The sequence below is a fragment of the Leptodactylus fuscus genome, chromosome 10 (assembly GCF_031893055.1).
Source record: "Leptodactylus fuscus isolate aLepFus1 chromosome 10, aLepFus1.hap2, whole genome shotgun sequence".
NCBI lineage: Eukaryota > Metazoa > Chordata > Amphibia > Anura > Leptodactylidae > Leptodactylus > Leptodactylus fuscus.
The window spans coordinates 71,519,943-71,532,757 of record NC_134274.1 but is presented as its reverse complement, the minus strand read 5'-3'; the positions used below and the strand labels follow the sequence as shown (position 1 = coordinate 71,532,757).

At 46.0% G+C, this 12,815-nt stretch overlaps 1 protein-coding gene across 1 annotated transcript in view; it reads left to right on the top strand.

Annotated features, from left to right (window-relative positions):
- The first annotated feature begins 635 nt into the window (after nt 1-635).
- The window catches only part of LOC142182934 (uncharacterized), a 30,037-nt gene continuing 17,857 nt past the window's right edge, over nt 636-12,815 (top strand). The window contains exons 1-3 of the mRNA XM_075257752.1: nt 636-695; nt 1,460-1,608; nt 6,104-6,265. Coding sequence (XP_075113853.1) covers nt 1,531-1,608; nt 6,104-6,265 — 240 coding nt within the window. The 5' untranslated portion in view covers nt 636-695; nt 1,460-1,530. The remainder of the gene's footprint in view (nt 696-1,459; nt 1,609-6,103; nt 6,266-12,815) is intronic.

Sequence of the window (12,815 nt, the reverse complement as noted above, 5' to 3'; positions counted from 1 at the left end):
TTATATACACTGCAGGCCTGGTATATAGCACCATTATATACACTGTAGGCCTAGTATATAGCACCATTATATACACTGCAGGCCTGGTATATAGCGCCATGTTATACACTGCAGGCCTGGTATATAGCACCATTATATACACTGCAGGCCTGGTATATTGCACCATTATATACACTGCAGGCCTGGTATATGGCACCATTATATACACTGCAGGCCTGGTATATAGCACCATTATATACACTGCAGGCCTGGTATATAGCACCATTATATTATATACACTGCAGGCCTGGTATATAGCACCATTATACACTGCAGGCCTGGTATATAGCGCCATGTTATACATACAATGCTCCTGTACAGTGAGGCCGAGCTCACCAGCTCTCACTTGTACACTATTCCCATTATGTGACTAATCTCTCCCGCCTACACAAGCCCTGACTACAACAAGCGGCTCCTGTGGCCGCACATGTGACCCGCTCACTGCCCTCTGCTAGACTAACGGAAGTGCGCAGCCTAGAGCCGGCCTGCCTGACCACGTGACCGTGACATCACCAAAGGTCCTATTAGCTGCTATGGGACGTCTTCTTATAGCACATGTAGGTCACGTGACTGTGATGTCATCAAAGGTCCTGTAGCCTCTAGAATGTGACATCTGCAGGACCATTATTGTGCAGGATTCAGTGTGTCCTATATAAGTCTGTATATAGTGTGTGATCTACTGGGATCTCCATAGCTATGTATATAAGCCTGTATATAGTGTGTGATATACTGGGATCTCCATAGCTATGTATATAAGCCTGTATATAGTGTGTGATCTACTGGGATCTCCATAGCTATGTATATAACTCTGTATATAGTGTGTGATCTACTGGTATCTCCATAGCTATGTATATAAGTCTGTATATAGTGTGTGATCTACTGGGATCTCCATAGCTATGTATATAAGCCTGTATATAGTGTGTGATATACTGGGATCTCCATAGCTATGTATATAAGCCTGTATATAGTGTGTGATCTACTGGGATCTCCATAGCTATGTATATAAGTCTGTATATAGTGTGTGATATACTGGGATCTCCATAGCTATGTATATAAGTCTGTATATAGTGTAGTGATGTATGGAGTGTAGTGTGTGATATACTGAGATCTCCATAGCTATGTAAGTCTGTATATAGTATATATGTGTTATATATAGTGTATACATTTATATAGTACTGGGATGTCTTATATAGCTGTGTACCTATAGACACCTAATGTAAGTCTGTGTTAGATTTCCATTGTAACTGTCCCCAGTGTGAATATGTCAGGTTGAGACATCCCAGCCCACCCCGCTCTGCCCACATTTATGAATGGCTTGATAAATTGCCCCAATGTCTTGTACAGTATTGTATGTAGGTGTGTATCTAGTATATACTTCATATATGATATTCTTATGGCTCTTTCTCCTCTTCTTTCTTAGATTCCTGATGTGCCGAACACTAAAGTCTCCTTCAGAAAAAAAGAAGTCTTTTCCTTGATAGTCTAAAAAGAATGGGCGAAGACACAAAACACATTGTTGGCAGGATATTAAACCGCACCATAGAGATCATTCACTTGTTAACTGGAGAGGTGAGGGAATAATTTCACCTGACATAACCATTAAAGGGGTTGGCTAGTTTCATTACACATTCAGGATTGTGCTGCAGCCAATACCTACACCTCCCGTAGATCCATACCATACCTACGCCTCCGGTAGGTCCATACCATACCAACACCTCCGGTAGGTCCATACCATACCTACTAGAGATGAGCGAGTACTGTTCGGATCAGCCGATCTGAACAGCACGCACGCATTGAAATGAATGGACGTAGCTGACGCGGGGGGTTAAGCGGCCGGCCGGTGTCAAAGCGGAAGTACCAGGTGCTTCCATTCATTTCAATGCGTGCGTGCTGTTCAGATCGGCTGATCCGAACAGTACTCGCTCATCTCTAATACCTACGCCTCCGGTAGATCCATACCATACCTACGCCTCCGGTAGATCCATACCATACCTACGCTTCCGGTAGATCCATACCATACCTACGCCTCCGGTAGATCCATACCATACCTATGCCTCCGGTAGGTCCATACCATACCTACACCTCCGGTAGGTCCATACCATACCTACGCCTCCGGTAGGTCCATACCATACCTACGCCTTCGGTAGGTCCATACAATAACTACGCCTCTGGTAGGTCCATACCTACGCCTCCGGTAGGTCCATACCATAACTACGCCTCCGGTAGGTCCAGCTATTTTGCCAACTTTCCAATCTGATGAGGTTTTGAAAATAAAGTGTTACCTCCCAGAGTCCCAGAAGAACTAGCAAGTCATCTGAGCCTGGTGAAATGCTCCTGTATCCACCATTCTATACAAAACCAGGGTATGTTATATTTTGGTCATGTTATACACACAGGAGCGTTTGACACATTTTTGTGTCCCTGTGAACAAAAGTGGGTGTTGCCCTCCTCCCAAAAAAGGTTTAGTCTTGATGAAAGAGAACGTGGCCTCATCCTAGAAAATTTTTGCAAATTATTCTCCCAGAAGGGCATATCCCAAAGTTGGCAGGTAATATTATAAGAGTAGCAACATCGAAACATTGCTGTTGATGCTTGGTCCCCTAGACCACGATTGCACACACACTACTCTCTATGTTGGGCTGCTGATGGACAGGACCCTTCATCAGCCAACATGTCTGGACACTACTTCACTTATAATACGCGGAGAGTTGTTGCTAAGCAGTGCAGCAGCTGTATCTACGCGCAAAACTATTATTAGTTGGTGCCAATATTTCATGAAACTGGACAACACCTTTAACCCCTTCCTGCCGATGGCATTTTTTGATTTTCATTTTTTGTTTTTGACTCCCCTCCTTCTAAACCCCATAACTTTTTTATTTTTCCGCTCCCAGAGCCATATGAGGTCTTAATCTTTGCAGGACAAATTTTTCTTCATGATGCCACCATTAATTATTCTGTATAATGTACTGGGAAGCTGGAAAAAAATCAGAATGGGGTGGATTTGAAGAAAAAATGCATTTCTGCGACATTCTTACGGGCTTCGGTTTTGCGGCGTTCACTGTACAGCCAAAATGACATGTCCCCTGTATTCTGTGTTTCGGTATGATTCCGGGGATACCAAATTTATATGGTTTTATTTACATTTTAACCCCTTAAATAAAATCCAAAACTGTGTTAAAAAATTTTTTTTCTAAAAGTCGCCATATTCTGACACATAACTTTTTTATACGTCCGTGCACGGGGATGCATAGGGCGTCTTTTTTGCGGGGCCGGGTGTACTTTTTAGTTCTACCATTTTCGGGAAATGTTATTACTTTGATCACTTTTTAGTCAAATTTATATAAGAATCAAAACAGTGAAAAAACAGCAGTTTGGTACTTTTGACTATTTTTTCCGCTACAGCGTTTAGCGTACAGCAAAAATATTTTTATAGATTTGTAGAGCGGGCAATTTCGGACACAGGGATACCCAACACGTATGTGTTTCACGGTATTTAACTACTTTTATATGTGTTGTAGGGGTCATTCCGTGTCAAGTGAACCAATGATTTTTCCCTCTATATTTTTAATTCTTTTGAGATTTTGTTATTTGGTAATAGTGTGTCAGAGAATACAAAATGTGAAGAAAAAAAAATTCTAGAAATTTTTTGTTATTTTTAATTGATTTTCAAAGTTCAGAAAAAGTGCGAATTTCTGTGTTGCCTGCCTTTACATTTCTCCTCATAACTTAGGCTAGAAAAAAGATAGAGAAACAAAATAAACGCCATTCTACTCAGAACTACACAGGCTTTCACCAAATATGTCACAAGAGTATCTTTGTTAATATTTTACCCATGTGAACGCAAACGCAACATTTTAAAACGCATTTCCGAAAAAAATGTTTTATTTAAAAATTTCAAAAAAATGCACATGGGCTTGTTATGCCCTTAGCCACATCTGTACCAAAATTCAAGTTGGGATAGCAATGGGATAATATTTTCAAATATAACTATTAGTGTCATTCCGTAAATCTTGAATTCAGATCTGTCCTTCTGATCTGAAGGAGAGTTTGTTAAAACATCGGTTACAGGAAGCAGAACCCATCCAAGGGACTCAGCAATACCACACTTTCATTCCATGTAGTGAAACAGAAATAAAAACAAGGATTTTTTCATTCAGCAATGACAGTGAAGTCCATGAAGTGGTAGAAGGCGGCACAAGATTGGCAATGGATGACCTAACTGGTTACGTGTCCTGTGAATATGATCGGCGCTGGTGGCTGGCTACTGTACTTTCCAAAGATTGTGAAAATGAAGACATAAAATTGACTTTTTTGCATCCTTCTGGTCCAGCACCATCCTTTGTGTATCCAAGAAAACCAGACATTTTACAAGTCAACAAAAATCAGATATTAACTCAGGTGGAGCCTAACACCATGACAGGCCATACATACTCTTTGACACAAAAGGAAATGGCCATTGCTAGTAAGCGCTTATGGCCAAGATTACATGTCACTCACTAGAAAGGACAAATTGATGATAAAAGGCCAGTAGTTTAAAAATGTCCTATTAATTGTTTGATTAGTTCATATTGTATAGAATGAGGATTTATCTACTGGACTATTTTTCTTAATAAATTACATGTTTAGTGATATAATAAAAAACAATTGTTACATGTAGAAATAGGTTTTATAAATATTGGTTCTTGTACTCTCGTTACTATATAATTAGGATGAGACTATTTAGAAAATCGCACTTGAGGATATGAGCAGCTTTTTTCTTTCAGTTTGTTCAATGCATTCAGGTTGAAAATGCTGAACAAGCTGTGTTCTGATGATAAGATGTATTTGTTCTGGCACTTACAGGATTTGTTTTTTATGTTTTTTTATTGTTGCATATAAATTTTGAATTCAGCAAGTTGTAATTTGAAAAGAAAAAAGGAAGAAGCCACACAAACATAAAATCAGATGATTCAAGGCTTAAAAAAAAAATTAAAAAAAATTGATCCCAATTTGGTCCCAAGTTGAAAACCTGTACAAATATAACCAAGAACACAAGTAACACAGATGCATTTTTTCACAATTTTAAAACATACTATTTTTTCACAATTGCGCATCAAAATTTTGAATTTGATTTCTCCAAAACAAAATATAAAGAAACATCGTCTTGTGACATATCAAATGAAAGCCGGTACCGCTCTGAGAAAAATGATGCCTCTCCCACCTATTTATCTTAATTCTAGCCCAAGATATGTTAAAAAATGTAAAGCCATACCAGGCCAAAATTCACACTTTTTCAAAACTTTAGAAGTCTATAAAAAATTAACTGATGAAGAAAAAAATTCAAAACTTTTTATTTGTAATTACCTTAAGTTGTACTTCATTAAAAATAAAAAAAATCTAAAGACGTCAGGTAAAAAAAATATTCCTATTTGGATCACTTGATATGGAATGACCCGTAGGGAAAGGGGGGTGATTTGAATTTTTAATACTTTTTTTTAAAAAAAAAACTATTATTTTTTTGTATTTATTAGACCCCCTAGGGGTCTGATCACTAATGCAATGCATTACAATGCTAATGCATTGCAAAGTACCGGCACTTCTATTGCAGGCTATGTAACTTAGCCTGCAATAGAAGCAGCTGTCATAGTAACGTGACATCGGCGCCAGAGCTTACTCCAGGTGCCAGCAATCACCAAGAAAATGGCGGCGCCCACGCGCTGCTGGGAAAACAGCGCCTCAGTCAGCTTTGACCGAGGTGTCGAAAGAGTTAATGCCTCCCGGACCGATTAGCGCCGGTTGTCTACAGTGTAAAGCAGGAGGAAAACCATGTAACTACAGACAAAGCCCTTACAGATGTTGTCTTTGGTTGGATTTGAACCTAGGACTCTAGTGTTGCAAGGTTGCAGTGCTAACCACTGAGCCACCATGCTGCCTTCATTGTCATTGTTTCTAAATTTGACTGCCTCAGGTTATTCTATCCTGGTCAAATCAGGCTTTTTCCTGGCAATACCCAAAAGTGGACCTTCTGGGATGAGGTTTGCCAACAGAAATGTAGATGTCTGACAGTGTTGCTTTCCATGTACAGGGTTATACACTAACAAAGAAGATTACAGGTGAGAGTGAAGGATGGAGCAGAAACCAGATCTCCATAAAAGTTTCTCCATTACACTCACTGATACATGAGAGAAACCGCTATCAGGAGATCCTGGACCTGACCAACAAGATCACTGAGCTGCTGACTGGAGAGGTGAGTGCTGCTGGATATTGTACAGTAACACAAGGGAGGTATCTGGGTGATAACTGTAGGTGACAGTGTTTGTGGAGGTATAAGCCGTATCTTAGCCACGGATACAAGGCACAAGCTTTCAGCTCTGTTCTCATGGCAGTGTAGCAAAAATCTAAGCAAAGATGCTGCGTGTAATACTGACCTCTGCACCGAAATACTTTAGGGGCTTGTACTTTGTGTATAAATTGTAAGCGCTGTACGTTAGCTCATTTATCCTTCCGATAAAGGTTCAGAATTTAACTTCTTAAATGGACCAGGTTCCTGTAAGGAGTGAGGACTAGAGATGAGCGAACACTAAAATGTTCGAGGTTCGAAATTCGATTCGAACAGCCGCTCAATGTTCGTGTGTTCGAACGGGTTTCGAACCCCATTATAGTCTATGGGGAACAGATACTCGTTAAGGGGGAAACCCAAATCCGTGTCTGGAGGGTCACCAAGTCCACTATGACACCCCAGGAAATGATGCCAACACCTCTGGAATGACACTGGGACAGCAGGGGAAGCATGTCTGGGGGCATCTAACACACCAAAGACCCTCTATTACCCCAACATCACAGCCTAACAACTACACACTTTACACACTCAATACCACCTCTCTGACAGTAGGAAAACACCTTGAAACATGTGTATTTGGCACTTGCAGTGAGGAGAGCTTGTCACCAGCAGTGAATTTGGCCCTTGTAGTAAGTTGAGGTTGGCACCAACATTTGTTTTGAAAATCAGGGTGGATTGAGCCTCTAACCAGCAGAGTTTGGGCAAATTCATGGTGGAGGGAGCCTCTAAAAACCCCAGTTTGGACCAATTCATGGTGGAGGGAGCCTCTAACCAGCCCAGTTTGGGCAAATTCATGGTGGAGGGAGCCTCTAAAAAACCCAGTTTGGACCAATTCATGGTGGAGGGAGCCTCTAACCAGCCCAGTTTGGGCAAATTCATGGTGGAGGGAGCCTCTAACCAGCCCAGTTTGGACCAATTAATGGTGGAGGGAGCCTCTAACCAGCCCAGTTTGGACCAATTAATGGTGGAGGGAGCCTCTAACCACCCCAGTTTGGACCAATTCATGGTGGAGGGAGCCTCTAAACAGCCCAGTTTGGGCAAATTCATGGTGGAGGGAGCCTCTAAAAAACCCAGTTTGGACCAATTCATGGTGGAGGGAGCCTCTAACCAGCCCAGTTTGGACCAATTAATGGTGGAGGGAGCCTCTAAACAGCCAAGTTTGGACCAATTCATGGTGGAGGGAGCCTCTAAAAACCCCAGTTTGGACCAATTCATGGTGGAGGGAGCCTCTAACCAGCCCAGTTTGGGCAAATTCATGGTGGAGGGAGCCTCTAAACAGCCCAGTTTGGGCAAATTCATGGTGGAGGGAGCCTCTAACCAGCCCAGTTTGGACCAATTAATGGTGGAGGGAGCCTCTAACCAGCCCAGTTTGGACCAATTAATGGTGGAGGGAGCCTCTAACCAGCCCAGTTTGGACCAATTAATGGTGGAGGGAGCCTCTAACCACCCCAGTTTGGACCAATTCATGGTGGAGGGAGCCTCTAAACAGCCAAGTTTGGACCAATTCATGGTGGAGGGAGCCTCTAACCAGCCCAGTTTGGACCAATTAATGGTGGAGGGAGCCTCTAAACAGCCAAGTTTTGGGAAATTCATGGTGGAGGGAGCCTCTAACCAGCCCAGTTTGGACCAATTCATGGTGGAGGGAGCCTCTAAACAGCCCAGTTTGGGCAAATTCATGGTGGAGGGAGCCTCTAAAAAACCCAGTTTGGACCAATTCATGGTGGAGGGAGCCTCTAACCACCCCAGTTTGGACCAATTCATGGTGGAGGGAGCCTCTAACCAGCCCAGTTTGGACCAATTCATGGTGGAGGGAGCCTCTAAAAAACCCAGTTTGGACCAATTCATGGTGGAGGGAGCCTCTAAACAGCCCAGTTTGGGCAAATTCATGGTGGAGGGAGCCTCTAACCAGCCCAGTTTGGACCAATTAATGGTGGAGGGAGCCTCTAACCAGCCCAGTTTGGACCAATTAATGGTGGAGGGAGCCTCTAACCACCCCAGTTTGGACCAATTCATGGTGGAGGGAGCCTCTAACCAGCCCAGTTTGGACCAATTCATGGTGGAGGGAGCCTCTAAAAAACCCAGTTTGGACCAATTCATGGTGGAGGGAGCCTCTAAACAGCCCAGTTTGGGCAAATTCATGGTGGAGGGAGCCTCTAAACAGCCCAGTTTGGGCAAATTCATGGTGGAGGGAGCCTCTAACCAGCCCAGTTTGGACCAATTAATGGTGGAGGGAGCCTCTAACCAGCCCAGTTTGGACCAATTCATGGTGGAGGGAGCCTCTAAACAGCCCAGTTTGGGCAAATTCATGGTGGAAGGAGCCTCTAACCAGCAGAGTTGTGGGAAAGCAGGGTGGAGGGAGCCTCTAACCAGCAGAATTGGTGGAAATCAGGGTGGAGGGAGCCTCTAACCAGCAGAGTTGGGGGAAATCATGTTGGAGGGAGCCTAGTATTAGCAGAATTGTGCAACGCTTATGGTGGATGAGTATGAGGATGCGGAGGAATTGGAGAGGTTGAGTACAGACATGGAGTTTCATGTTGGGGTGCTTTACACAGGTGGGCACAAAAATGAAGGCTCTATCCAGTGGTGGTTCATTTTTATCAAAGTGAGCCGGTCGGCACTCTCAGCTGACAGACGGGTGCGCTTGTCAGTGATGATGCCACCGGCTGCACTGAACACCCTCTCAGATAGGACGCTGGCGGCAGGACAGGACAGCACCTCCAAGGCATATAGGGCAAGTTCAAGCCACAGGTCCAACTTCGACACCCAATACGTGTAGGGCGCAGAGGGGTCGGAGAGGACAGGGCTGTGGTCGGAAAGGTATTCCCGCAACATGCGCCTATACTTCTCACGCCTGGTGACACTAGGACCCTCCGTGGCGGCACTTTGGCGAGGGGGTGCCATCAAGGTGTCCCAGACCTTAGACAGTGTGCCCCTCGTTTGTGTGGACCGGTGAGAACTTGGTTGCCTACTGGAGGAACTGCCCTCCCTGCCGCCGTCACATGCTGGAAACATCTCCATCATATTCTGCACCAATTGCCTGTGGCAAGCATTGATGCGATTGGCCCTCCCCTCTACCGGAATAAAAGACGAGATGTTGTTTTTATACCGGGGGTCAAGGATAGCAAAGATCCAGTACTGGTTGTCCTCCATGATTTTGACAATACGCTTGTCGGTTGTAAAGCACCCCAACATGAACTCAGCCATGTCTGCCACAGTGTTAGTTGGCATGACTCCTCTGGCCCCACCGGAAAGTTCAATCTCCATTTCCTCCTCATCCTCCATGTCTACCCATCCGCGCTGCAACAATGGGACGATTCGAAGTTGCCCGGAAGCCTCCTGTATCACCATCACATCATCGGACAACTCTTCTTCCTCCTCCTCCTCCTCCTCCTCCTCCATTAAACGCAGTGAAGCGGACAGATGTGTGGACCTACTCTCCAGCTGTGACGGATCGGATGCTATCCCTAACTCCTCTGTGTGATCTGAGTTATCCCTGATGTCAATCAGGGATTCTCTCAGAACACACAAGAGCGGGATTGTAAGGCTCACCATCGCATCCTCAGAGCTCACCCTCCTTGTGGACTCCTCAAAGACCCGTAGGATGTCACAAAGGTCTCTCATCCATGGCCACTCATGGATGTGAAACTGAGGCAGCTGACTTTGTGGCACCCTAGGGTTTTGTAGCTGGTATTCCATCAAAGGTCTCTGCTGCTCAACCACTCTATTCAACATCTGAAACGTTGAGTTCCAGCGTGTGGGGACGTCGCACAAAAGCCGGTGTTGTGGCACATGCAGGCGTTGCTGGAGAGATTTTAAGCTAGCAGCGGCTACTGTCGACTTGCGAAAGTGGGCGCACATGCGCCGCACTTTCACCAGTAGCTCTGGAACATTGGGGTAGCTCTTTAGGAAACGTTGCACCACTAGGTTGAAGACGTGGGCCAGGCATGGAACATGTTGGAGTCCGGCAAGCTCCAGAGCTGCTACCAGGTTCCGGCCGTTATCACAAACGACCATGCCTGGGCCCAGGTGCAGCGGCTCAAACCATATTGCCGTCTCATCGAGGAGGGCATCCCTCACCTCGGAGGCAGTGTGCTGTCTGTCCCCCAAGCTGATCAGCTTCAGCACAGCCTGCTGACGTCTACCAACGCCAGTGCTGCAACGTTTCCAACTCGTAGCTGGGGTCAATCTAACAGCGGAGGAGGAGGCGGTGGCGGAGGAGGAGGCGGTGGCGGAGGAGGAGGCGGTAGAGGAGGAGGAGGAGGGGGGTGTTCTTCTCGTGTCCCTGCCAGGAATGTTAGGCGGGGAGACGAGGTACACCGGGCCAGTTTGGGAAGCAGTCCCAGCCTCAACTACATTTACCCAGTGTGCCGTCAGTGAAATGTAGCGTCCCTGTCCGCATGCACTTGTCCACGCGTCGGTGGTCAAGTGGACCTTTGTGCAAAGCGCGGAACTAAGGGCCCGCCTGATGTTGAGTGACACGTGCTGGTGCAAGGCGGGGACGGCACACCGGGAGAAGTAGTGACGGCTAGGGACGGCATAGCGAGGTGCCGCAGTTGCCATCAGGTCCAGGAAGGCGGGAGTTTCAACAAGCCGGAACGCCAACATCTCCTGGGCCAGCAGTTTAGCGATGTTGGCGTTCAAGGCTTGCGCGTGTGGGTGGTTAGCAGTGTATTTCTGCCGCCGCTCCAATGTCTGAGAGATGGTGGGTTGTTGTAAAGAAACGCCTGATGGTGCCTTTGATGGTGCAGGAGAAGGAGATAAGACAGGACCAGGGGAGGATGAGGTAGAAGTCAACAAAGTGGCGGAGGCAGATGAAGTGGTGTCCTGGCTCGTCCTCTGGAGTGCATCGCCAGCACAGTCAGCAGTGGCAGTGGCAGAGGCAGAGGCAGTGGCAGAGGCAGTGGCAGTGGCGTGAACGGCAGGCGGCCTTTGTCCTGCCGTTGCTGCCTGCCACTGATTCCAGTGCTTGGATTCCAAATGACGGCGCATTGAAGTGGTGGACAGGTTGCTCTTCTCAGAGCCCCTAATCAATTTCGAGAGGCAAATTGTGCAGACAACACTATATCTGTCCTCGGCGCATTCCTTGAAAAAACTCCACACCTTCGAGAAACGTGCCCTCGAGGTGGGAGTTTTTCGGGGCTGGGTACGAACTGGAACATCTTGGGAGATTCCGGGTGTGGCCTGGCTTCGCCTAAGCTGCTGACCTCTGCCTCTGCCTCTAGCTACCCTTTTTGGTGCTGCACCTGCCTCAACATCCACACTACTTTCCCCGCTTGACATCCCCCCTGTCCAGGTCGGGTCAGTGTCCTCATCATCCACCACTTCCTCTTCCAACTCCTGTCTCATCTCCTCCTCCCGCACAATGCGCCGGTCAACTGGATGCCCTGACGGCAACTGCGTCACATCATCGTCGATGAGGGTGGGTTGCTGGTCATCCACCACCAAATCGAACGGAGATGGAGGAGACTCTAGTGTTTGAGCATCTGGACACAGATGCTCCTCTGTTAGGTTCGTGGAATCGTGACGTGGAGAGGCAGGTTGAGGGACAATGAAAAGGAGCGGAGAACAGCTCTGGGGAGCAGGGACAGTTTGGGTTATTGTTCTGTAAAGCTTCGGAATTTTGGGAGGAAGGAAGACAAGACTGTTGGGTAATAGGAGGAGAGGAGGCAGAGTCTGACTGGCTGCTGGACAATGTGCTGTAAGCGTTCTCTGACAGCCATTGCAAGACCTGTTCCTGGTTCTCGGGCCTACTAAGGTTTGTACCCTGCAGTTTAGTTAATGTGGCAAGCAACCCTGGCACTGTGGAGTGGCGCAATGCTTGCTGCCCCACAGGAGTAGGCACGGGACGCCCTGTGGCTTCACTGCTACCTTGCTCCCCAGAACCATTCCCCCGACCTCGCCCACGGCCTCGTCCACGTCCCTTTCCGGGAGCCTTGCGCATTTTGAATTCCTAGTTAGAAATTGGCACTGTATACCAGTAGTAAAAATTGTGGGTGCACGTAACCCCAATATATTCTTTGAATTCCCAGTCAGACACTGGCACTATATGGCAGTAGCAAGAAATGAGGGTATTTGTATTCCCAATATACTCTTTGAATTCCCAGTCAGACAATGGCACTGTATACCAGTAGTAAAAATTGTGGGTGCACGTAACCCCAATATATTCTTTGAATTACCAGTCAGAAACTGGCACTATATGGCAGTAGCAAGAAATGAGGGTATTTATAACCCCAATATATTCTTTGAATTCCCAGTCAGACAATGGCACTGTATACCAGTAGTAAAAATTGTGGGTGCACGTAACCACAATATATTCTTTGAATTACCAGTCAGAAACTGGCACTATATGGCAGTAGCAAGAAATGAGGGTATTTGTATTCCCAATATACTCTTTGAATTCCCAGTCAGACAATGGCACTGTATACCAGTAGTAAAAATTGTGGGTGCACGTAACCCC